Below are 20,721 nucleotides of genomic sequence, written 5' to 3'. Positions count from 1 at the left end.
GAATGTTTTTTTTTTTTTTTTGGGGTGAGACGGAGCTGGAGAAGGGGTGTCCGTGAGTTTATTGGGGTGCAGTGGGGTTTTTTATGGGGAGGGGATAGAGGGGGATCCCCCATTTTCAGGGACCCCCCCCACCAGCAGCTCCAGCCACCGTGTCAGAGTGGGGGGGTCTGGGGGTGCCTGTGGAGGAAAAGGGGATTTGGGGGGGGGTCACTCCCAGGACCCCCCTGGTGCCCCCTTGAGAGCCCCCCCAAACCCACCAAGAACCCTAAAACCACCCCTGGGATGCCCAAGTGCCTCTGGGACCCCCCCAAATTGCCCTCAGACCCCCCCCAGGGACCCCAAAACCACCCCCAGGACCCCCCATTGTCTCAGGGACCCCTACAAATTGCCCTCAATGACCCCCAAGTGACCCCCCCCCCCCGGACCCCAAAAACACCCCCAGGATCTCCCAGTGTCTCTGGGACCCCCAAAATTGCCTTCAGACCCCCCCAAGACCCCCAACCCACCCCCAAGGACCCTCAAATTGCCCCAGGATCCCTAAACCTGTCCCACAGACCCCCCATATCCCATCTGAGGGACCCCCAAACTCCCCCAGGACACCCCCAAAGGACTCACAGGGATGGGGGGGGCCCCCTTGGCGGGGGGCAGCAGTTGCACCCCCCCGCTCTGTGGGTACCCCCGGATCCAGCTGCAGCGTCCAGAGGGTCTGGGCGCCCCGGGGGCCCCCCAGGACCTGCAGGAGCCCCAACTCCGGCTGCCAGTCCAGGGCAAACCTGGGGGGTGGTCACCAGGGGCTTGGGGTGAGCCCCCCAATCAACCCCCCCACCCTGGCAATTACACTAAAGACCCCCAGAGCTGCCCCAAAGACCCCCTGACCTACAAAACCCCCCCCAACCTCTCCCACAGCTCCCCCCAATTAACCTCCCAAATGCCCCTACCCCTCCCAATTACCCCCAGACCCTTCAGACCTACCCCAAAGACCCCCCAACTCCCCCCCAGCCCCCCAAACTCCCTCAAAGACCCCCCCCCAGCCCCCTTCACCTGTTCCTCAGGTGTGTCACCTCTGCCCAGAGGTTCCAGCTCTCCCAGCAGCGCTGCTGCAGCTCCAGCAGCCCCGGGCCCAGGGGAGGAGACAGCCCCAGGGGGGGTTCCTGGGGGGAAAAGGAGGAGGTGGTGAGACCCCAAAACCACCCAGAACCCCCCCCCGACACCTCCAGATCAGTCCCCAACCCCCAAGTGCACCCCCACGGCCTTCCTGACCCCCCAAAATTTCCCCCCCAGCTCTCCAAGTGCTACCCTGAATCCCCTCCAAGCCCTCCCAGTTCCCCTTCAACCCCCAATTCCCCCCCCCACAAGCCCCCAAATCCTCCCCAGCCCCCCAAAATCTCCCCATAGCCACTCACCTGCAGTCGGACCCCCCCCGCTGCGGGTGAGGCACAGGTGAAGGGGGGGCATGGAATGGGAGGAGCTGGGAGGGGGTCCCAGCTCCAGCTCCAGCTCGGGGGTCCCTGGGGAGGGGGGCAGCACCTGGACCCCCGCCAGGGCCTGGTACAGGTGGCACGAGGCCTCCACCCTGCAGGAAATGACAGTTCGTGGGTGGGGGGGAACACGACCACACCCCCACCCTCAAAATTCCCTAGGTCCTCCCCACTACCCCAGGAGCCCCACCTGGACCCCCACTGGGTCCCTTCCAGGGCTCTCCCCCACCCTGAGGACCCCTCCCCCACACTGGAGATCCCCCCAAACTCCTGGGTCTCTCTCAGGACCCCTGGACCACCCCCCAAAATCCCAGGGGCCCCCAGCTCCTCACCCTACCCCCCCTCCCCGGTCCCCTCACCTGGCCGCTGTCTCCCGCAGCCCCTGCAGCGCCTTTTGCCGGCCGAGCCGCTGCAGGCGCCGCTCCTGAACCCGCCGGAGCAGCTGGGGGGGGGGGAGAAAGAGACCCCAAATCGGGGGGAAAAGACCCCAAATCAGAGGGGAAAGAGACCCCAGATTTGGGCAAAAAAAATAGTTCAGTCTGGGGGAGAACGAGACCCCCAATTCAGAGGGAAAGGGATGCCAAACTAGGGAAGACAGACTCCAATTTGGAAGGGAAAATACCCCAAATTTGGGGAGAAGAAGACCCCAGACTGCAAAGAAAAAAAGATCCCAAATTGGGGGGTGGACCCCAAAAGGGGGAGAATGAGCTGAGACTTGAAGTGGGAAGGAACCCCAGAATGGACTTCTCTGTGGGCAGGGGCACCCCAAGGTAAATGGGACCACCAGGAGCCCCCATGGGGCAGGGGGACCCCAAAGGGTGTCCCCCCAGACTCACCTGGTCCCGTCTCTCAGTGGCCTCACGCACCTTCACCTTCAGCTCTTCTTGCTGGGGGGGAGGCAGGGAGAGACAGCACCCATGGGAGCCCCCAGACCCACACTGTGTGCCCCCAACCCCCATAAAACCCCCCAGGACCCACACTGTGCCGCCAGTGACTCCCGCCCCCCCAGCACCCATGGGACCCTCAAGACCCACACTGTGCCCCCAGCCTCCCCAGGGACCCCCACAGCCCCCCTGGAACCCCCCGTACCTGATCCAGCCGTGCCCCCAGGGCCGCCCTCCCGCGCTGCAGCAGCTGCCGGCCCCGGTGCAGCTGGGCCAGGGCCGGGGGCACGGCCTCGCCCAGCGCCCCCAGGGCCCCCCCGTACCTCGCCTTCAGCTCCCGCCAGCGCCCCCGCGCCTGCGCCGCCGCCTCGCCTGGGGGGGGAGCCCCACATCAGCCCCCCCAGAAACGGGGGGGGACCCCAAAAGGGACCTGGGAATCACCAATCCCTCCCAAAGGGCTCCCAGGAACTCCCAAGCAGGACTCAGATGAACGGGATTCACCAAACATCCCCTGAGCTCCCTCCCCAAGGGGACCTAGGAACCTCCAAAGGGGAGCCAGGAACCTCCAAACCCCTGCCCCAAAGGGGACCCCAGAACCCCCAAACCCCTGCCCCAAAGGCGAGCCAGGAATCCCCAAAGTGGTCACAGGAACCCCCGAATCCCTGCCCCAAAGCGGACCCTAGAAACCCCAAACCCCCGCCCCAAAGGGGACCCCAGAACCCCCAAACCCCTGCCCCAAAGGCGAGCCAGGAATCCCCAAAGTGGTCACAGGAACCCCCGAATCCCTGCCCCAAAGCGGACCCTAGAAACCCCAAACCCCCGCCCCAAAGGGGACGCAGGAACCCCCAACGTGGACAAGGAAGGTCAACAGGTTTTGGGGCTCAGGGTCACCCAGGAGTTTTGGGGGGGCTTATACAGGCTGAGGGCAGCTCTGGGTTCAGTCTGGGGGCTCAGGGAGTTTTGGGGGTCAGTTTGGGGGCTCAGGGGATTGTGGGGTTCAGTTTAGGGGGTCAGGGGGCTCGGGGGGCTCACGCAGGTTGGTGGTGGCCGGGGGCAGCCCCGGGTTCTCGATGACCCCCAGGAGCAGCTTCAGCACCCGGAGCTGGGACAGGAGCAGCTTCTGCTTCCGCCGGGTGTCCTGGGGGGCAGGTTTGGGGTGTCAGGGATGGTTTGGGGTACCAAGGGAGTTGGGGAAGGTCACAGAGCAGGTGTTAGAGGTGTGGGGAAAAAATGAGGTGTGGAGGGGAGAACTGGGGGGACAAAAGAAAATTTTTTGAGGATAACATGGGGGCAGAGGGGATGACAGAAAATAGGGCAATTGGGAAGCTTTAGAGGACAAACGCAGGAATCATTAAAAGAGTCAAGGCCACATAGGGGATCTGTGAGAAATCTGGGGGGTCAGAAGTAATTTTAGGGCAGATGTGGGGGTGTTAGGGAGCAAATGGGGAGGTCAAGGACAGCTGTGGGGCAGACGTGGGTGCTGCAAGTCTATTCCGAGGTGCTGCGGGGCAGCTTTGGGGTCTCACCATTTGATGTTCCACCAGGACCCGAGTGGGGACATCACCCTCCTCCTCCTCCAAGGCCAGGGCAGCCTCGAGCGCTGCCAGCGCCCTGGGGACACGGGACACGGGTGGGGATGGTGCGGGGGACATCCCCCAGACCCCTCCAGGAACGAGGAGATCCCCCCCGACACCCCGCCGTGACACGAGGCAACCAGGACCCCTCCTCGGACACGCGTGGGCTCCCAGGGACCCCCGTGGGGATGAGGGGACCCCCTCAGCGACCTTCCCCCCCCCAGAGCCCCCCGGGATAGGTGTGAGGGCACGGAGACACTGCAGGGCTCCGTGTGGGGCCGGGCGTCACCCGGAGGAGCCCGTAAGGACCCGGTGACCCTTCAGGGACCCCAGTGGGGATGAGAGACCCCAGTGAACCCCCCCCCAGGCCCACGCAGGGTGGTGAGGGTCGCCCCCGACCCAAGATGGCGGCCGGGCAGCCCTCAGGGGTTCCCGCCGTGAGGGGGAGGGGGGGGGGGGGGGTCGCGCGCTCACCCCCTCGCGCGCCCCAGCCGCGCCGCCATCGCCGCCGCGTCTTCCCGCCCTCCCGCCTCGCTCCGCCCACCCGAGCAAGGGCGACCAATCAGCGCCCGCGCCCACCCGGTTCAAGTCTAGCTGGCCAATCGCCGCTCGCCTCCGCTCTCGCCAACCAATCACCGCGTGAGAAAGGGAGAAGGGCGGCCCGACTCGTGCGAAGTACAACCAATCACAACGCGCGGTGAGAAAGCCACGCCCCTCACTGCCCTGGAGCCCTCAGGGCGGCCGCCATGATGGGCGGGGCCGGGCGAGGTACTGGGAGGGGCGGGGTTCTACTGGGAGGGACTGGGCTAAACTGGGAGGGATCGCTGGGGTCGCAGTGGGGCCCGCACAGGGGCCAGGGGTTTCTCTAAGCGGCCTCTCCCTCCAATAAGCACACGACTCCTCTTCCCACACCCCCATGGGGGGAGGGGCCTTTATTCCCCCCCCCAGTTTGGGGAGCAGGGTGGGGGAGGGGTGTCCCCCAAGCTGGGGGGGGGGACACACAGGACACCCCTCCCCCCATCATCGCCGCCGCCGCCGCTGCACCACGGTCCAGCCGTCCGAGGGGGGTGGGGGTGTCCCGCACTCCATGGCCTGGGGGGGTGGCAATGACGTCATCAGTGTCACACCCCCCCTAGTGACATCATCAGTGCCCTCCCCTTCCGTCACAGGGGTCCTGGGGGGGTCCCTCTCCCTAAATTTGGTGACACCATCCCTGCCCCACCCCCATCCCAGCTTCCTCCCCCACCCTGTTTCCCCCCATTTGATGACATCATCAGGACTGAATGACATCATCAGGAATGACATCACCACCCCCTAGCCCCTCCTCATTTGGGGGCCCTTGGGAGTCACCACCCCCCCAATCTAATGACATCATCAGTATCCCCCTCAGAGCCACACCCCATGATGTCATCACCACATCCCCACCCCCTTTGATGACATCATCGGCACCCTCCCAATCCCATTGGCTCCCAATGAAGGGCATCATCAGCTCCCCATGACGTCATCCCAGTGATGTCACCCCCTCACCTCCTCCTCTTCCTCATCGCTCTCCTCCTCCTCTTCCTCCCCTCGCTCCGGGGGGCTCCGGGGGGCCGTGGGGGGGGTCCCGGGGGGGCTCTGGGGGTCTCCCCCCGGGCGGGGCGGTGGCCAGGGCGGCGGCCAGGGCGGGGCCACGGCAGGCAAGAGCCCCCAGGGCCGCCCCCACCCCCCCCACGTCCCCCCCCCGCGCCCGAGCAAAAAGGGTCACCAGCTCCCGGCTCACCTGCACGGGGGACACTGGGATGGACTGGGAACCACTGGGGAGGGGACTGGGATGGACTGGGATGGACTGGGATGGGTTTGTGGGGTGCTAAGGGCAATGCATGGGACTGGGGAGGGGACTGGGATGGACTGGGATGGACTGGGATGGGTTTGTGGGGTGCTAAGGGCAATGCATGGGACTGGGGAGGTAACTGGGATGGACTGGGATGGACTGGGATGGGTCTGGCGGACGCTGAGAGGCGATGCGTGGGACGGGGACGGACTGGGAGGAAGTAAAAGAGCACCGAAAACAAACTGGTCCATACTGGGAGGCTCTGGGGGCACTGAAGGATGGTGGCAAGAGTCTGGGGATGGAATGGGATGAACTGGGAGCGGCTACTGGGAACATCCTTGTCCATACTGGTTTATACTGGGCGCACCTGGGAGGGCACCAAGGGTACCAGGAAGGGACAAAGGCCACTAAAAGATGCTGAGAGCAGCCAAACTGGGCTGTCCTGGGGGAGGCTGCTGGGAGCACACTGGTCCATACTGGTCCGTACTGGGAGCCCACCTGCTGCAGGCTGCCGTCCTCCACCACCGTGTCGAACTCGTTGTCCATCACCTCGGCCAGGAAATCCTCCACCTCCTCCTGCTCCAGGTCAGCTGGGGGACGGGGGGGGGGGGGACATTGGGGGGGGGGGAAAGGTGGTGTCACCTCTGCCCCTCCCCCACCCCCGGACCCTCCCCCTCCCCCTCCCCCCGGGGTGGGGGAGGGGCAGCACGCACCGTTCTGCGTGAAGAAGTCGAGCAGCGCCGAGCTGAGCCACGCGGCCTTTTCGGGGCCCTGCGGCCCCCCGAAGCCCTGCGCCACCGCCAGCTGCGGGGACAGCCCGGGGGGGGGGACATGGGGACACCCGGCGCTGGCCCCGGGGTGCCCCCTCTGTGTCCCCAAGTGTCCCCCCTCACCTGCAGCGCCGCCCACCTCCCCAGCACAGCTCGCAGATTCCCCGGGGTCCCCCCGCAAGGTGTCCCCAGGTGTCCCCCGGGGTCCCCCTCACCTGCAGCGCCGCCCACCCCCCCAGCACGGCCCGCACCCCCTCCGCGAACAGCGCCCGCGCCTCCACCGCGGGGGCCGCCATGACGGCGCTCCGCAGGCCGCGCGGCCGAGCGCCGAATCCGCGAGCGAGCGAGGCACGGAGCGATCCCCGAATCACCGATGGACGCGTGGGGGCGTGACAGAGCGTGGGCGTGGTGTTGAGGGGGCGTGGCCTCAGGGGCAGAACGGGACTACAGCTCCCGACAGCCCCCGCGCAGCTGTGGTCACGTGACGCGGGTGAGAGGGTGGGGGGCTAGGGGCTGTGAGGGGGCTGTGGGGGATATGGGGGGACATGGGGGCACTCTAGGGGGTGAGGGGCACACAGGAGCTGGAGGGATGTGGAGAAGCTCTAGGGGGGCTATAGGGACTGGGGGGCTCTATGGGGTAGAGGGGCTATAGGGGCTGGGGGGCTCTATGGGGAAGAGGGGCTATAGGGGCTGGGGGGCTCTATGGGGTAGAGGGGCTATAGGGGCTGGGGGGCTCTGTGGGGAAAAGGGGCTATAGGGGCTGGGGGGCTCTATGGGGAAGAGGGGCTATAGGGGCTGGGGGGCTCTATGGGGTAGAGGGGCCATAGGAGCTGGGGGGCTCTATGGGGTAGAGGGGCTATAGGGGCTGGGGGGCTGTATGGGGAAGAGGGGCTATAGGGGCTGGGGGGGCTGTATGGGGTAGAGGGGCTATAGGGGCTGGGGGGCTCTGTGGGGAAGAGGGGCTATAGGGGCTGGGGGGGCTGTATGGGGTAGAGGGGCTATAGGGGCTGGGGGGCTCTATGGGGTAGAGGCGCTATAGGGGCTGGGGGGCTCTATGGGGTAGAGGGGCCATAGGGGCTGGGGGGCTCTATGGGGTAGAGGGGCTATAGGGGCTGTGGGGCTCTATGGGGTAGAGGGGCTATAGGGGCTGGGTGGCTCGATGGGGTAGAGGGGCCATAGGGGCTGGGGGGCTCAATGGGGGGGTTTCGGGGCTTTAGGAGCTGCGGGAATTTGTAGGGGGGCTATAGGGGACATGCAGGAATTGGGGGGGGGCTATAGGGGGTGGGCTAGGGTGGCCCAAGGCGGCTACAGGGGTCAGAACTGGGCACGCCCCGCTCCTATAGGATACATAGGGGGCCCCACGGGGCGGGGGGGAGGCTGAGGTACCTGTGGCATCCTGGGGTGGGGGGGGGGTACCTGTGGCACCCGAGGGTCCCTATAGCATCCTTGGGGGGTCCCTATAGCATCCTTGAGGGGCACCCATAGCACCCGAGGGTACCTATGGCATCCTTGGGGGCGGGCGTACCTGTAGCATCCTTTTGGGGGGGGGGGGCTGCCCCCGGAAGTCCTTCCTCCGCAGGAAGAGCAGCCGCTGTGCGGGGGGGGGGGGGGCCGGGGGGATGCTTCCACCCCCCCCCAGATTTCGGGGACCCCCCCAATTAACCCCGCTGCCCTTATTAATTACATCCTCCCACCCCCCGATTGCCCCCCCCGTCCCTCCGCCCCACCGAAGCCTCTTTGTCTCCCCCGCAGGTCCCCCCCCCACGGGGGAGGGGGTGACGCGGCCACCGCCGGTGCCACCCGAGGGGGGGGACACCCCTAAAATCGAGGTGACACCCCCCCCCCCCCGACCCCCTAAACCACCCCCGGACACGCGGTCCCCTCCCCCCCCATCCATAGGGGCAGCTGGGGCTGGCGAGGGGGCGGCGGGGGGGGGGGTCACCCCCTAAAATTTTCGGGTGGGTGTTGGGGGGGGGAAGTGGGGACAACCATGGCCGCCGATCTGGGGGACCCCAAAACTCCCGCGTCCCCCCCCGCCCCCCCAAAACGCTTCTTCCGCAAGAGCGTGGAGGTGCTGGAGGAGGAGGAGCGGGGCGAGCGCGGCGGCGACCCCGGCCCGCGGGGCGACCCCCGGCTCGGGGGGGGCGAGGAGGGCGAGGAGGAGGCGGAGATGAAGGCCGTGGCCACCTCGCCCGGTGGCCGCTTCCTCAAGTTTGACATCGAGCTGGGGCGCGGCGCCTTCAAGACGGTCTTCAAGGGATTCGACACCGACACCTGGGTGGAGGTGGCCTGGTGTGAGCTGCAGGTGAGCCCCGAGCCGGGGGGCTGAGTTTGGGGGGGCTGGTGGGAGGTGAAGTTGGGCTTCTTTTGGGTCATTGGATGGGGAAGATGTGTGGTGGGTTTTTGGGGGGGTTTGAGGCTCTTCGGAAGAAGGGGACACCCCAAAATTTGTCATGAAGCGCCTGATTGGCTTTTCAAGTTGGCGTTGAACTTCTTCCAAAGCCGTGAGTGGCTCCTCAAACTCAGCTTGAGGCTCTTCTGATACCAGTGATCCCCAAAAGCCACCCTTGAATCCCAGAGTTGGTCCTTTGAGCTCACCTTAACTCCTCCCAAACTCAGACACCCCAAAATTCAACACGAACCCCTTGACTGGCCCCTCAAATTGATGTTGAAGCCCTTTCAAAGCTGTGATCGGTTCCTCAAACTCGTCTTGAGGCTCTTCCGATATTGGTGATCTCCAAAATCCACCCACGAACCTTTCAGCTCACCTTGAGCCCCTCCCAAAGATAGGAACACCCCAAAATTCATCATGAACCCCTTGACTGGCCCCTCAAATTGAGACCCCAAATTCACCACGACCCCCGCAGTTGACCCCTCTCCCACCTCTGCCCCCCACAGCCGCCCCAAATCCCATCAGTTCCCCCCAAATTGAGCCACTTGTCCCCCAGAGTGCTTTGTTACCCCCCTGAAACTGGGGGTGAGGATGATGACGATGGTGTTTGGGGGTGAGGATGATGACCCTGGAGTTGGGGGATGATGATGATGATGATGATGATGGTAATGATCCTGAGGTTTAGGGATGATGGTGATAGTGGGGTTGCAGAATAATGATGATGGTGATGACAACAACTCTGGTGTTTGGGGATGGGGATGATGATGATGATGATGATGGCCCTGGAATTTGGGGATGGGGAAGATGATGATGATGACAACAACCCTGGAATGTGGGGATGATGGTGATGATGATGATGATACTGGAATTGGAGGATGATGATGATGGTGCCGTCAACGACCCTGAGGTTTAGGCATGATGATGATGATGATGATCCTGGGGCTGGAGAATGATGATGAAGACGATGATGATGATGCTGGGGCTGGGGGCTGCTAACGCTGACCTTGGAACCCGGAGCCAACGCCGCTGCCGGACTTTGGGGTGTGTCTGTGCCCTCCAGGACCGCAAGCTGACCAAGGCGGAGCAGCAGCGCTTCAAGGAGGAGGCCGAGATGCTCAAGGGGCTGCAGCACCCCAACATCGTCCGCTTCTACGACTCCTGGGAGTCCTCGCTCCGCGGCAAGAAGTGCATCGTCCTCGTCACCGAGCTCATGACCTCGGGCACCCTCAAGACGTGAGTTGGGGGTGCGAGGGAACGCCGGGGGGCGGTCTGGGCGTGGCTGACGGGACCCCACAGGTACCTCAAGAGGTTCAAGGTGATGAAGCCGAAGGTGCTGCGGAGCTGGTGCCGGCAGATCCTGAAGGGGCTGCAGTTCCTGCACACGAGGACGCCGCCCATCATCCACCGCGACCTCAAGTGCGACAACATCTTCATCACCGGCCCCACCGGCTCCGTCAAGATCGGCGACCTGGGGCTGGCCACGCTCATGCGCACGTCCTTCGCCAAGAGCGTCATCGGTGAGCGCCGCGGGGACCTCGGGGACGCCCCTGAGGGCCCCCCCTGACCGCCTGCCCCACAGGGACCCCCGAGTTCATGGCCCCGGAGATGTACGAGGAGCGCTACGACGAGTCCGTGGACGTCTACGCCTTCGGGATGTGCATGCTGGAGATGGGCACGTCCGAGTACCCATACTCCGAGTGCCAGAACGCCGCCCAGATCTACCGCAAAGTCACCAGCGTGGGTGTTCCACCAGCCCCTGAGACCCCCAAACCTCCCCAGAGCCCCCCAAACCCCCCTCAGAGCCCCCCAAGTCACCGTGTCCCCCCACAGGGCATCAAGCCGGCGAGTTTCCACAAGGTGACGGACCCCGAGGTGAAGGAGATCATCGAGGGCTGCATCCGGCAGAACAAGGCCGAGAGGTGGGGTGGGGTGGTGGTCTGGGTCCCCTGCGGCCCCCCAGGACTGACCACACTGACCACAGTCCCCCCTCCACGCCAGGCTGTCCATCCGGGACCTGCTGGACCATGCGTTCTTCGCCGAGGACACGGGGCTGCGCGTGGAGCTGGCTGAGGACGACGCGGGGCTGGACCCGGCGCTGGCGCTGCGGCTCTGGGTGGAGGACCCCAAAAAGCTCAAGGGCAAGCACAAGGACAATGAGGCCATCGAGTTCAGCTTCAACCTGGAGGCCGATGTCCCCGAGGAGGTGGCCTATGAGATGGTGAGGGAGTGACCCCAAAACCCCTCAGGGTTGGGCCCAAATTGGTCTGGATTCTACCCAAACGAAAAGAACCTCCAAAATTGTGACTCAAGCTCATCTTGAACACCCCCAAAGGCAGTGACATCCCAAAATCCACCCAGGAACCCAACAGCTGGTCCCTCCAACTCTGCTTGACCTCCTTCCAGAACAAAAGTCACTCCAAAATTAATCTAGCAACCTCAGCTTGAACCTCTGCCAAAACCAACAATGCCCCAAAACTGATCCTTTAACCTCATCTGGAACCTCTCCCCCAAAACTGATCCCTAAACCTCACCTTGAACCTCTCCCAAAACTGACACCCCAAAAATTCATCCCTGAACCTCTCCCAAAGCCAACGATGCTGCAAAATTCATCCCTGAACCTTACCTTAACCTCTCTCAAAACCAACACCCCCCAAAAATTCATCCCTGAACCTCTCCCAAAACCAACACTCCCCAAAATTCATCTCTGAACCTTACTTTGAACCTCTCCTAAAACGAACAGCCCCCAAATTTCCCTCTGGACGCAACCCCGAGCCCCCCCAGCTCTCGCTGCCCCCCTGGACACCCCAAATCCCCCCCCTCAGGTGAAATCCGGGTTCTTCCACGAGAGCGACTCCAAGGCCGTGGCCAAATCCATCCGGGACCGGCTGGCGCTGGTGAGGAAGACGCGGGAGAAGAAGCAGGCGGAGGGCCGGGGGGGCACCGAGAGCCGGGGGGGCCCCGAGAGCGAGGACACTGAGGTCGATCAGCACGTGCGGCAGCAGCTGCTGCGGGAGCAGCCCCCGCCCGGCCCTGGTGAGACCCCAAAACTGGCCCTGGACACCCAGAACTGCCCCCAGACCCTCAAACTGCACCCAAAACTGTCCCCAGTGCTCCCAAAACTGCCCCGGACACCCAGAACTGCCCCCAGACCCTCAAACCGCCCCCTAAAACTGTCCCCAGTGCTCCCAAAACTGCCCCTGGACACCCAGAACTGCCCCAGACCCTCAAACTGCACCCAAAACTGTCCCCAGTGCTCCCAAAACTGCCCCTGGACACCCAGAACTGCCCCAGACCCTCAAACTGCCCCCTAAAACTGTCCCCAGTGCTCCCAAAACTGCCCCTGGACACCCAGAACTGCCCCCAGACCCTGAAACTGCACCCTAAAACTGTCCCCAGTGCTCCCAAAACTGCCCCTGGACACCCAGAACCGCCCCCAGACCCTCAAACTGCCCCCTAAAACTGTCCCCAGTGCTCCCAAAACTGCCCCTGGACACCCAGAACTGCCCCCAGACCCTCAAACTGCGCCCTAAAACTATCCCCAAGCCCTCAAAACTGTCCCCAGTGCCCCCAAAACTGCCCCTGGCCTCCCAAAACTGCCTCTCTGCCACTGATGTGACCCCTGGGCTTCCCCCAGCCCCTCAAAACTGCCCCTGGATCCCCCAGGCTGCTCCCAGCCCCCCCAAAACTGCCCCCCTTGTCCCTCCAAACTGCCCTCAGCCCCCCAAAATACCCCCTGCCCCCACTGAGACCCCCCAGCCTTGACCCCCCCTTGCTCCCTCCCCACAGCTGAGGGGCTCCTGGACAACACCCCCCCACCAGATGTCCCCGGTCCCTGCGGTGTCACCGGGGCACCTGAGCAGCTCTGGGGGTACCCACAGGGACCCCAGGATGGAGTGTCCCCCCCTGTGCCACCACTGGTAAGTGCCCGTCACACTGCGGGGTCCTGGGGGGGTCCAGACCCCCCTGGCACTGCCTCGTGTCCTGCAGGTGACGCAGGGGACCGAAGGGACAGCAGAGGATGGAACTGGAGGAGCCACCATGGAGCCACCTGGGCCGGAGGGGGACCCCTGTGGCTGTGGCGGGGGGTTGGTGACAGTGGGGGCACAGCCACAGGTGGCACCTGGGGCACCGGGGCCGGGGATGGCACCAAGAGTGGCAGCAGGGGTGGCACTGCCAGCTGCGGGAGTGACAGTGGCTCCTGGAGTGCCACCAGTGCAAGGAGTGTCACCTCCAGCCGGAATGCCACCAGCTCTGGGTGTTACACCAGCCCAGGGGATGGCATCAGTGCCTGGGGTGACACCAGCCCAAGGGGTGCCACCCCCAGCTGGGGTGCCGCCACAGCTGGTCCCCATGGTGCAGCTGCAGCCAGGCCTTGGGATGCCACCAGGTCCAGGAATGCCACCACCATCTGGGATGCCACCAGCCCAGGGAATGCCCCTAGCCCAGGGGATGCCACCAGCCCAGGGGATGCCACCACAGCCAGTCCCTGCCATGCAGCCGCAGCTGGTTCCGGGGATGTCACCAGCTCCAGGAATGCCACCAGTGGTGGGGATGTCGCCAGCTCTGGGGGTTCCACCGCTGTCCATCATGACATCAGTCATGGGGATGTCATCGGCCCCGGAGATGCCAACTCCATCCATGATGCCACCAGCACAAGGGATGCCACCTCCATCTGTGATGCCACCAGTCATGGGGGTGCCACCAGCCCCAGGGGTGCCACCTGCCCAAGGGATGCCACCATCATCCATGATTCCACCAGCCTCAGAGATGCCACCAACATCCATGGTGCCACCAGCCATGGTGATGCCACCAGCACAAGGGATGCCACCAGCACAAGGGATGCCAGCTCCACCCATGATGCCACCAGCCCAAGGGATGCCAACTTCATCTGTGATGCCACCAGCCCCAGGGATGCCACCAGCCCAAGGGATGCCAACTTCATCTGTGATGCCACCAGCCCCGGGGATGCCACAAGCTCCAGAGATGCCACCACCATCCATGATGCCACCAGCCATGGGGATGCCACAAGCTCCAGAGATGCCACCACCATCCATGATGCCACCAGCCATGGGGATGCCACAAGCTCCAGAGATGCCACCACCATCCATGATGCCACCAGCCATGGGGATGCCACCGGCTCCAGAGATGCCACCACCGTCCCCAATACCACAACCCCCAGTGCTCCCTGGCCCAGAGGACCCCTCGGTGCCCACCGAGGCCGCGTCCCTGCTGCGTGTCCCCGATGTCCCCGATGTCCCCGGGCCGCGTGCCCGGCAGCGCCGTGCGTCGTGCCAGCGCCCCGCCCGCTTCCAGCTCACCGTGCTGCAGGTCAGGGCGGGGCTGGGGGCTGTGGGGGGCTGCATGGGGACATCCCGGCACGGTCACAGAGTGTCACCACCCCCCAGGTGTCCTCAGCTGGGGACAACACGGTGGAGTGCCAGCTGGAGACCCACGACAGCAAGATGGTCACCTTCAGGTTTGATGTGGACGGGGATGCGCCCGAGGACATCGCCTGCTACATGGTGACCCCCAAGCCCCGAGCTGTCCCCGTGTCTCCTTCCCCAGTCTCTGTCCCCTGTCCCTGTCCCCTTCCCCAGCCTATGTCCACCTCTGAAGCAAGTCCCTTGCCTCCAGTCCATGTCCCCCTCCCTCAGTCTGTGGCCCCCCCAAACCATGTCCTCTTCCCCAATCTGTGTCCCCCTCCCCAGCCCATATCCCCCCTCAATCCGTGTCCCCCTCCCCACTCTGTGTCCCCATGTCCCCAATCCATGTCCCCTTCCCTAATTTCTGTTCCCTCCCCTCAACCCGTGTCCCCCCCCGCAGGTCGAGGACAATTTTGTCCTGGAGGGGGAGCGGGACAAGTTCGTGGAGGAGCTCAAGGCCATCGTGGCGCAGGCACGGGGGATCCTCGGGACCCCCGCCCCGGACCCCCAGGTGCTCCCCCTGCCCCTGCCCCCACCTCACTCCTCCCCCCACCCAGACCCCCTGCTGAACCCCCCAAATGTGTCTCCCCCCAGGTGGGACCCCTGGAGCCGCCAGCGGGTGGTGAGTAGTGGGGGAGGGGAGGGGGCTGGGGTCACCCCCCACCCGCTGACCCCTCGCCCCCCACCAGGGGAAGGCCCCCCCCAGTCATCGCCCGTGGGGCGCTGGAGGTTCTGCATCAACCAAACCATCCGGAACCGCGAGGCCACCGGTGCGTCCCCAGGGGCTGGGAGGGGACACGGACCTGCCACCACCCCCCCAGGGCTGGGGGGTGTCACCCGCACCACCATCCCTGATGGGGGTGTCCCCTCCCCACAGGCCCCGGGGGACCCCCACCCACCCGGAGAGCCCTGGGGACATCCCAGGAGGGTCCTCAAGGACAGGGGACAAACAAGAGCGGAGCGTCGGAGCAGGACGGGCCAGGGGTGCCAGAGACAGGGGTCCCCAAAGCCCAGGACCTGGATGTCCCCCGGGACCAGGGGTTGGCTGTCCCCAAACCGGAGGAGCTGGGTGTCCCCCAGGCTTTGGGGACAGCTGTCACCGGTCCCCAGGAGGTGGCTGAACCCACGGCACCAGAGAGGATCAACCCCGAACCCCAAGATCCGGGGGCTCCCCAAGGCCTGGGGCTGAGTGTCCCCAGCTCTGGACATCTGGACGTGGCTGTCCCCAAACCTCCGGAGCTGGATGGCCACCGAGAGCCCCTCGTCCCTGGGGACGCAGAGCCGGGCGTCCCTCAGGAACAGGGGACAGTCACTGCTCCATGGGAGCCGGAGGGACCCAGGGAACCGCCCGACCCCCCAGAGCCAGATGTGTCCCAAGAGCCAGGTGACCCCCAAGGACTGGGGACATTCGTCACTGGACCCCCAGAGCCACCAGGTGACCCCCAAGGACTGGGGACATTCGTCACTGGTGCTTGGGGGCAGGAGGGACCCCCGGGACCAGAGGTGAGTGTCCCCCACCCCAAGAGCTGGACACCTCTGAGCCCCAGGTGTCCTCCGGTCCCCAAGGTCTCAGTGTCCCCCATGACCAGAGGCCGCTGTCCTCATCCACAGAATTTTGGTGTCCCCCAAACCCCAAGACCTCGGTGTTCCCCAAAGACCAGGAATGACTGTCCCCAACCCCAAACTCCCTGTCCCCCAAACCCCGAGTCCTTGGTGTCCCTGAACCCCAAACCCCAATGCCCCAGTGACCCCAGAACCTCAGCCCCAAGGCCTTGATGGCCCCCAACTCCAAGAGCCCAATGACCCTAAACCCAAACCCCCATGCTCCTGATGTCGCTTTAATTTCAAGATGTCAGTATCCCCCAAACCCAAAATCCCAAGAGCCCGATGACCCCAAATCCCCAACCTCAAGACCCTGATGTCTCCCAAAACCTCAAGACATTGATGACCCCAAGCCCCAGTGTCCCCTCAACCCCAGCCCGTGGTGTTCCCCCAATCCCATGACCCCAGTGACCCCTAAACCCAACCCCCCAGGCTCCTGATGTCCTTTCAACCTCAAAATCTTGTTGTCCCCCAAGCCCCCAAGACCTTGATGATCCCAGGCTCCCAGCCCCCAGTGTTGCCTCAGCCCCAGGCCCTGGTGTCCCCCCAGTCCCAAAACCTCAGTGTCCCCAAACCCTCAACCCCAAGACCCCGCTGACCCTGGTGTACCCTGGCTGTGCTGATGCCGTGTTCCCATTCCCATTCCATCCCCCTCCCCAATCCTGATCCTGTTCACATCCCCATTCCTATCCCAATTCCCATTCCCATATTCCCATCCTCATTCCCAATCCCATCCCCATTCCTATATTCCCGTCCCCATTCCTGTTCCCAATCCTGTTCCCATTCCATTTCCCATTCCCATTCCCGTATTCCCATCCCCATTCCCATTCCCATATTCCCATTCCTGATCCCACTCTTATTCCCGTTCCCATTCCTGATCCCGTTCCCATACTCCCGATCCCATTCCCATATTCCCGTTCCCAATCCCATTCCCATTCCCATATCCCCGATCCCATTCCCATATTCCCGTTCCCGATCCCATTCCTATTCCCATATTTCCGATCCCATTCCCATATTCCCGTTCCCAATCCCGTTCCTATTCCCATATTCCCGTTCCCAATCCCGTTCCTATTCCCATATTCCCGATCCCATTCCTATATTCCCATTCCCGATCCCATTCCCATATTCCCGTTCCCAATCCCATTCCCATATTCCCAATCCCATTCCCATATTCCTGATCCCATTCCCATATTCCCGATCCCATTCCCATATTCCCGATCCCATTCCCGTATTCCCGTTCCCAATCCCGTTCCCGTTCCACAGGCTGTGCCCCCCGCCCGCCCCCCGCCCGGGGGTGCCTCGTTCCCCCTGGGGCTGTGCCCCCGCCTGCGCAGCCCCCGCAAGGGCTGGGGGCGCCGCATCAAGAGCTGGGCCCGGCGCCTGCGCCCCCCCTCCGTGGGGGGGGACCCCCACACAGGTATGGGGGGACCCCAAAACCCCTGGGGAGCCCCACACCCCATCTGTGCCCCCCCGTACCCCTAAACCCTATCTGTGCCCCCCTGCACCCCTAAACCCTATCTGTGGCCCCCCACATACCCCCCAAAACCCCATCAGTGCCCCCATCTGTGCACCTCATCTGTGCCCCCTCTGTACCCCTAAACCCCATCTGTGCCCCCCCGTACCCCTAAACCCCATCTGTGCCCCCCCGTACCCCTAAACCCTTTCTGTGCCCCCCCCTGTACCCCTAAACCCCATCTGTACTCCCCCATGCACCCCCAAACCCCATCTGTGCCCCCCATTCATAGCCCTTCATGTACCCCCCCCATGGTACCTCCATGTGCCCCCCCATTTACACCCCCCGTGTGCCCCCCCGTACCCCCATTTACACCCCCCATGTGCCCCCCCGTACCCCCATTTACACCCCCGTGTGCCCCCCCGTACCCCCATTTACACCCCCCGTGTGCCCCCCCGTACCCCCATTTACACCCCCCGTGTGCCCCCCCTGTACCCCCATTTGTCCCTGTGACCCCCCCCACTGACCTCCCTGTCCCACAGAGGAGCCAGAGGAACTCGGGGACCCCCCAAGGCAAGGGCACTGCCAGGTGGGTGTTGGGGACCCTAAAGTGCCCCAGGAACCCTAAAAATGCCACAAGGACCCCCCCAAAACTGCCCCAGAGACCCCAGAGTTATCCCAGGGATCCCCAAACCACCCCAGAGACCCCAAATCTGCCCCAGGGACCCCCCTAAACTGGCCCAAGGAATCCCCAAACCGCCCCAGGGACCCCAGATCTAACCCAGAGACCCCCAAACTGTCCTGGGGACCCCTGAAACTGTCCCAAGGGACCCCCAAACTGCTCCAGGGACCACAAATCCCCCCAAATCCCCCCTCTTCACCCCCATTTTCCTGTCACTCCTCTCTCCCCCATCCCTCCCCAGCCACCCCCTGAGCCCACCGACCCCGAGGGCGACTGGGGGGGGCCCAGCTCAGGCAGCGAGAGTGGGGGGCTGGGGGGACCCCCCGCACCCTCCCGGGGCCCCCCTGCTCCCCCCGGGGTCCCCCGAGACCCCCCTGAGCAGCGATGGGGACTCGGAGCCCGAGGACGAGGCGCTGCGGGAGCAGCTGCGGCGGCTGCGGGAAAAGTGAGTGAGGGGCTTCGGGGGGATTTGGGTGGTCCTGAGGAGGTTTTGGGGGTCCCAAGGGGGCTTGGAGAGGTTTGGGGGCACCCCCCGACCCCACCTGGGCATATCCAGGAGGTGCCGGAGCAGTGAGTGTGGCAGGACTGGGACCCCTGGGGGGTTTTGGGGGACCTGTGAGGGTTTTGGGGGTCCTGGGAAGGGTTTGGGGACCCCCTGTGACCCCCCTGACCCCTCCAAGCATGTCCAGGAGTTCCCAAGAGCCACCAGTGCAGCTCCCCAGGGGAGTTTGGGGGCCCAGGGGAGATTTTGGGGGTCCCGGGGAAGTTTTGGGGGTCCTGGGAAGGGTTTGGGGACCCCCTGTGACCCCTCCCCCGGCCCCCCCAGGCACATCCAGGAGGTTCTGGAGCTGCGGGCGCGGCAGGACCGGGAGCTGCGGGGAGCTGCCACCGGCGGCTCCGAGCCCTCAAAGAGTCCGGGGGGACCCCCCGAAATGGGGAGGGGGCAGCGGGACCCCGCCACAGCGCGGCCTCGGGGGGTCCCCGCGGCGGCCTCGGGGGGGCCCCGGGCACGAGGGAGGGGCCGGGGCGTGGCCCTGACAGGTCTGGGGGGAAAGAAAGGGATTTTGGGGGGCAAGGAGGGGATTTGGGAGGACAAAGAGGGGATTTTGGGGTGGGGGAAGGGGTTTGGGGTAAGAAGGGGAGGTTTTGGGGTGCAGGGGGGGTTTGGGGTAAAAAGAGGAGGTTTTGGTGTGCAGGGGGAGGGGGTTTGGGGGGTATGAAGAGTTTGGGGTGTCGGGAGGTTGAGGGTAAGAGGGGTTTGGGGTGCAAAGGGGACTTTGGGGAGCAAGGAGGGGATTTTGGGGTAGAGGGGGAGGTTTTGGGGTACAAAGAGCAGATTTTGTGTCTGAAGGGGGGGATATTGTGGTGCAGGGGGAGGTTTGGGGTAAAAAGGGGAAGTTTTGGGGCGCAGAGAGGGATTTTGGGGGGTGCAGGGTTTAGGATAAAAAGCGGTTTTGCAGTGCAGGGAGGGGTTTGGGGTGCAGGTGGGCCCTGGGGCGTTTGCCCGTTTTCCAAACTCCCCTCCCCCCACCCACAGAAGCCTCAGCCCCCTCCCTGGGCCCCCCGACCCCCCTGGCCCCCCCAAAAAAGGGGCTCTTCACCGACGACCTGCACCGGCTGGTGGACGAGTGGGTCCAGGACACGGCCATGGCCCAGGTGGGGGGGCTGGGGGGGCTTTTGGGGGGCTGGAGGGATTGTTTTGGGGAGGGGGGACTGGAGGGGCCTTGTATCTCATTTTTAGGGGTCGGGGGGGCTTTTTGGGAGTCTGGGGGATTTTTGATGGGGGCCTCAGATGGTTATTGGGGGGCTGTGGGGGGCTGCATCCATTTTTGGGGTGCTCAGGGGATTTTGGGGGGCTAGAGGGGCCCCTGCACCCCATTTTTAGGAGTCTGGGGGTGGGTGGGAAGCTGAGAGGGTTTTTTGGGGGAGGGGTTGGGATTGCTTTTAGGGAGCTGAACCCCCTATTTGGGGGGTATGAGGGGATCTATTGGGGGGCTGCACCCGATTTTTGGGGAGCTTCACCCCATTTTTGGGGGGCTGGGGCCATCTTGGGGGGGCTGGCATGGCTTGGGGGGACTCTGAACCTCCTTTTTTGGTGTCTGGGGGGGGGGGGGGGGTCCCCACGCTCATTTTTGGGGGGTTTGCGGGGCTGGGGGTGCACTTCACCCCCTTTTTGGGGGTCTGGGGGGATCCCCAAAACCTGAACACCACTTTCCCTCCCACCCCCCAGGCCACCTCCTCCTGGGTCTCCACCCTGCGCAGCACTCGTGGGACCCCCCGAAAATGGGGGGAGCTGCCCCCCCCCAAACCTGCCCTGCGCGGGGGGGGCAGCCCCCTCCCCCCGGGGGCCGAGTGAGGGGGGGGTCTCCGATCCTGACCCCCTCCAACCCCCCTGATTTTGGGTCAAAACCCCAATTTTCAGCCCCCAAATTGCTTTGTTTCACCCCAAAACCCCCTTGTTTTACCCCTCCCATTGGGTGACCCCAAATTTCCAGCCCTAAAATGACCTAGTTTCACCCCAGAATTCCCCTTCTTTTGGGTCCCTGTGCTGTGACCCCTATTTTTGGCCCCAAAATTGCCTTATTTTGCCCTAAAATTCCCCTTTTTTGCTGCCCCCGTGGGCTGAACCACTTTTTGGCCTCAATTCACC

General features: G+C 64.3%; 3 protein-coding genes across 5 annotated transcripts; 1 reads left to right on the top strand and 2 right to left on the bottom strand.

Moving 5' to 3' along the window:
* Positions 1 to 36: 36 nt before the first annotated feature.
* ZWINT (ZW10 interacting kinetochore protein) lies at positions 37 to 4,596 on the bottom strand. The gene is made up of 10 exons (XM_068178666.1): positions 4,411 to 4,596; positions 3,889 to 3,973; positions 3,395 to 3,500; positions 2,568 to 2,734; positions 2,315 to 2,365; positions 1,838 to 1,920; positions 1,404 to 1,573; positions 1,042 to 1,151; positions 616 to 773; positions 37 to 177 (listed from the first exon to the last, which is right to left on the bottom strand). Exons 1-10 carry the CDS (start codon positions 4,437 to 4,439, stop codon positions 153 to 155), a joined length of 984 nt encoding a protein of 327 aa, XP_068034767.1. The 5' UTR covers positions 4,440 to 4,596; the 3' UTR covers positions 37 to 152.
* A 243-nt stretch (positions 4,597 to 4,839) lies between these two features.
* On the bottom strand, positions 4,840 to 8,083 carry TSR2 (TSR2 ribosome maturation factor). 3 transcript variants are annotated; one of them, XM_068178667.1, is made up of 5 exons: positions 8,045 to 8,069; positions 6,463 to 6,553; positions 6,248 to 6,339; positions 5,464 to 5,698; positions 4,840 to 5,028 (listed from the first exon to the last, which is right to left on the bottom strand). In XM_068178667.1, the coding sequence occupies exons 1-4, from the start codon at positions 8,051 to 8,053 to the stop codon at positions 5,477 to 5,479; spliced, it is 414 nt and encodes a 137-aa protein (XP_068034768.1). In that variant the 5' UTR covers positions 8,054 to 8,069; the 3' UTR covers positions 4,840 to 5,028; positions 5,464 to 5,476. The 3 variants fall into 3 exon arrangements, with proteins under 3 accessions (XP_068034768.1, XP_068034770.1, XP_068034769.1); XM_068178669.1 differs by lacking the exon at positions 8,045 to 8,069 and adding an exon at positions 6,735 to 6,890; XM_068178668.1 differs by lacking the exon at positions 5,464 to 5,698 and having other exon boundaries at positions 8,045 to 8,083.
* A 188-nt stretch (positions 8,084 to 8,271) lies between these two features.
* Positions 8,272 to 20,580, top strand: WNK3 (WNK lysine deficient protein kinase 3). The gene is given in 21 exon segments (XM_068178686.1): positions 8,272 to 8,824; positions 9,972 to 10,144; positions 10,208 to 10,428; positions 10,491 to 10,648; positions 10,742 to 10,830; positions 10,910 to 11,129; positions 11,734 to 11,944; positions 12,698 to 12,828; positions 12,899 to 14,239; positions 14,317 to 14,433; positions 14,735 to 14,845; positions 14,929 to 14,956; positions 15,024 to 15,104; positions 15,212 to 15,837; positions 17,200 to 17,353; positions 17,932 to 17,978; positions 18,313 to 18,410; positions 18,412 to 18,516; positions 18,898 to 19,112; positions 19,609 to 19,727; positions 20,302 to 20,580. Coding segments are annotated over 21 exon segments (4,686 nt in total). The 5' UTR covers positions 8,272 to 8,509; the 3' UTR covers positions 20,428 to 20,580.
* The last annotated feature ends 141 nt before the right edge of the window (positions 20,581 to 20,721 follow it).

Source organism: Anomalospiza imberbis, unplaced genomic scaffold (genome assembly GCF_031753505.1).
Source record: "Anomalospiza imberbis isolate Cuckoo-Finch-1a 21T00152 unplaced genomic scaffold, ASM3175350v1 scaffold_52, whole genome shotgun sequence".
Lineage (NCBI taxonomy): Eukaryota > Metazoa > Chordata > Aves > Passeriformes > Viduidae > Anomalospiza > Anomalospiza imberbis.
This window is presented reverse-complemented; position numbering and strand designations above follow the sequence as displayed.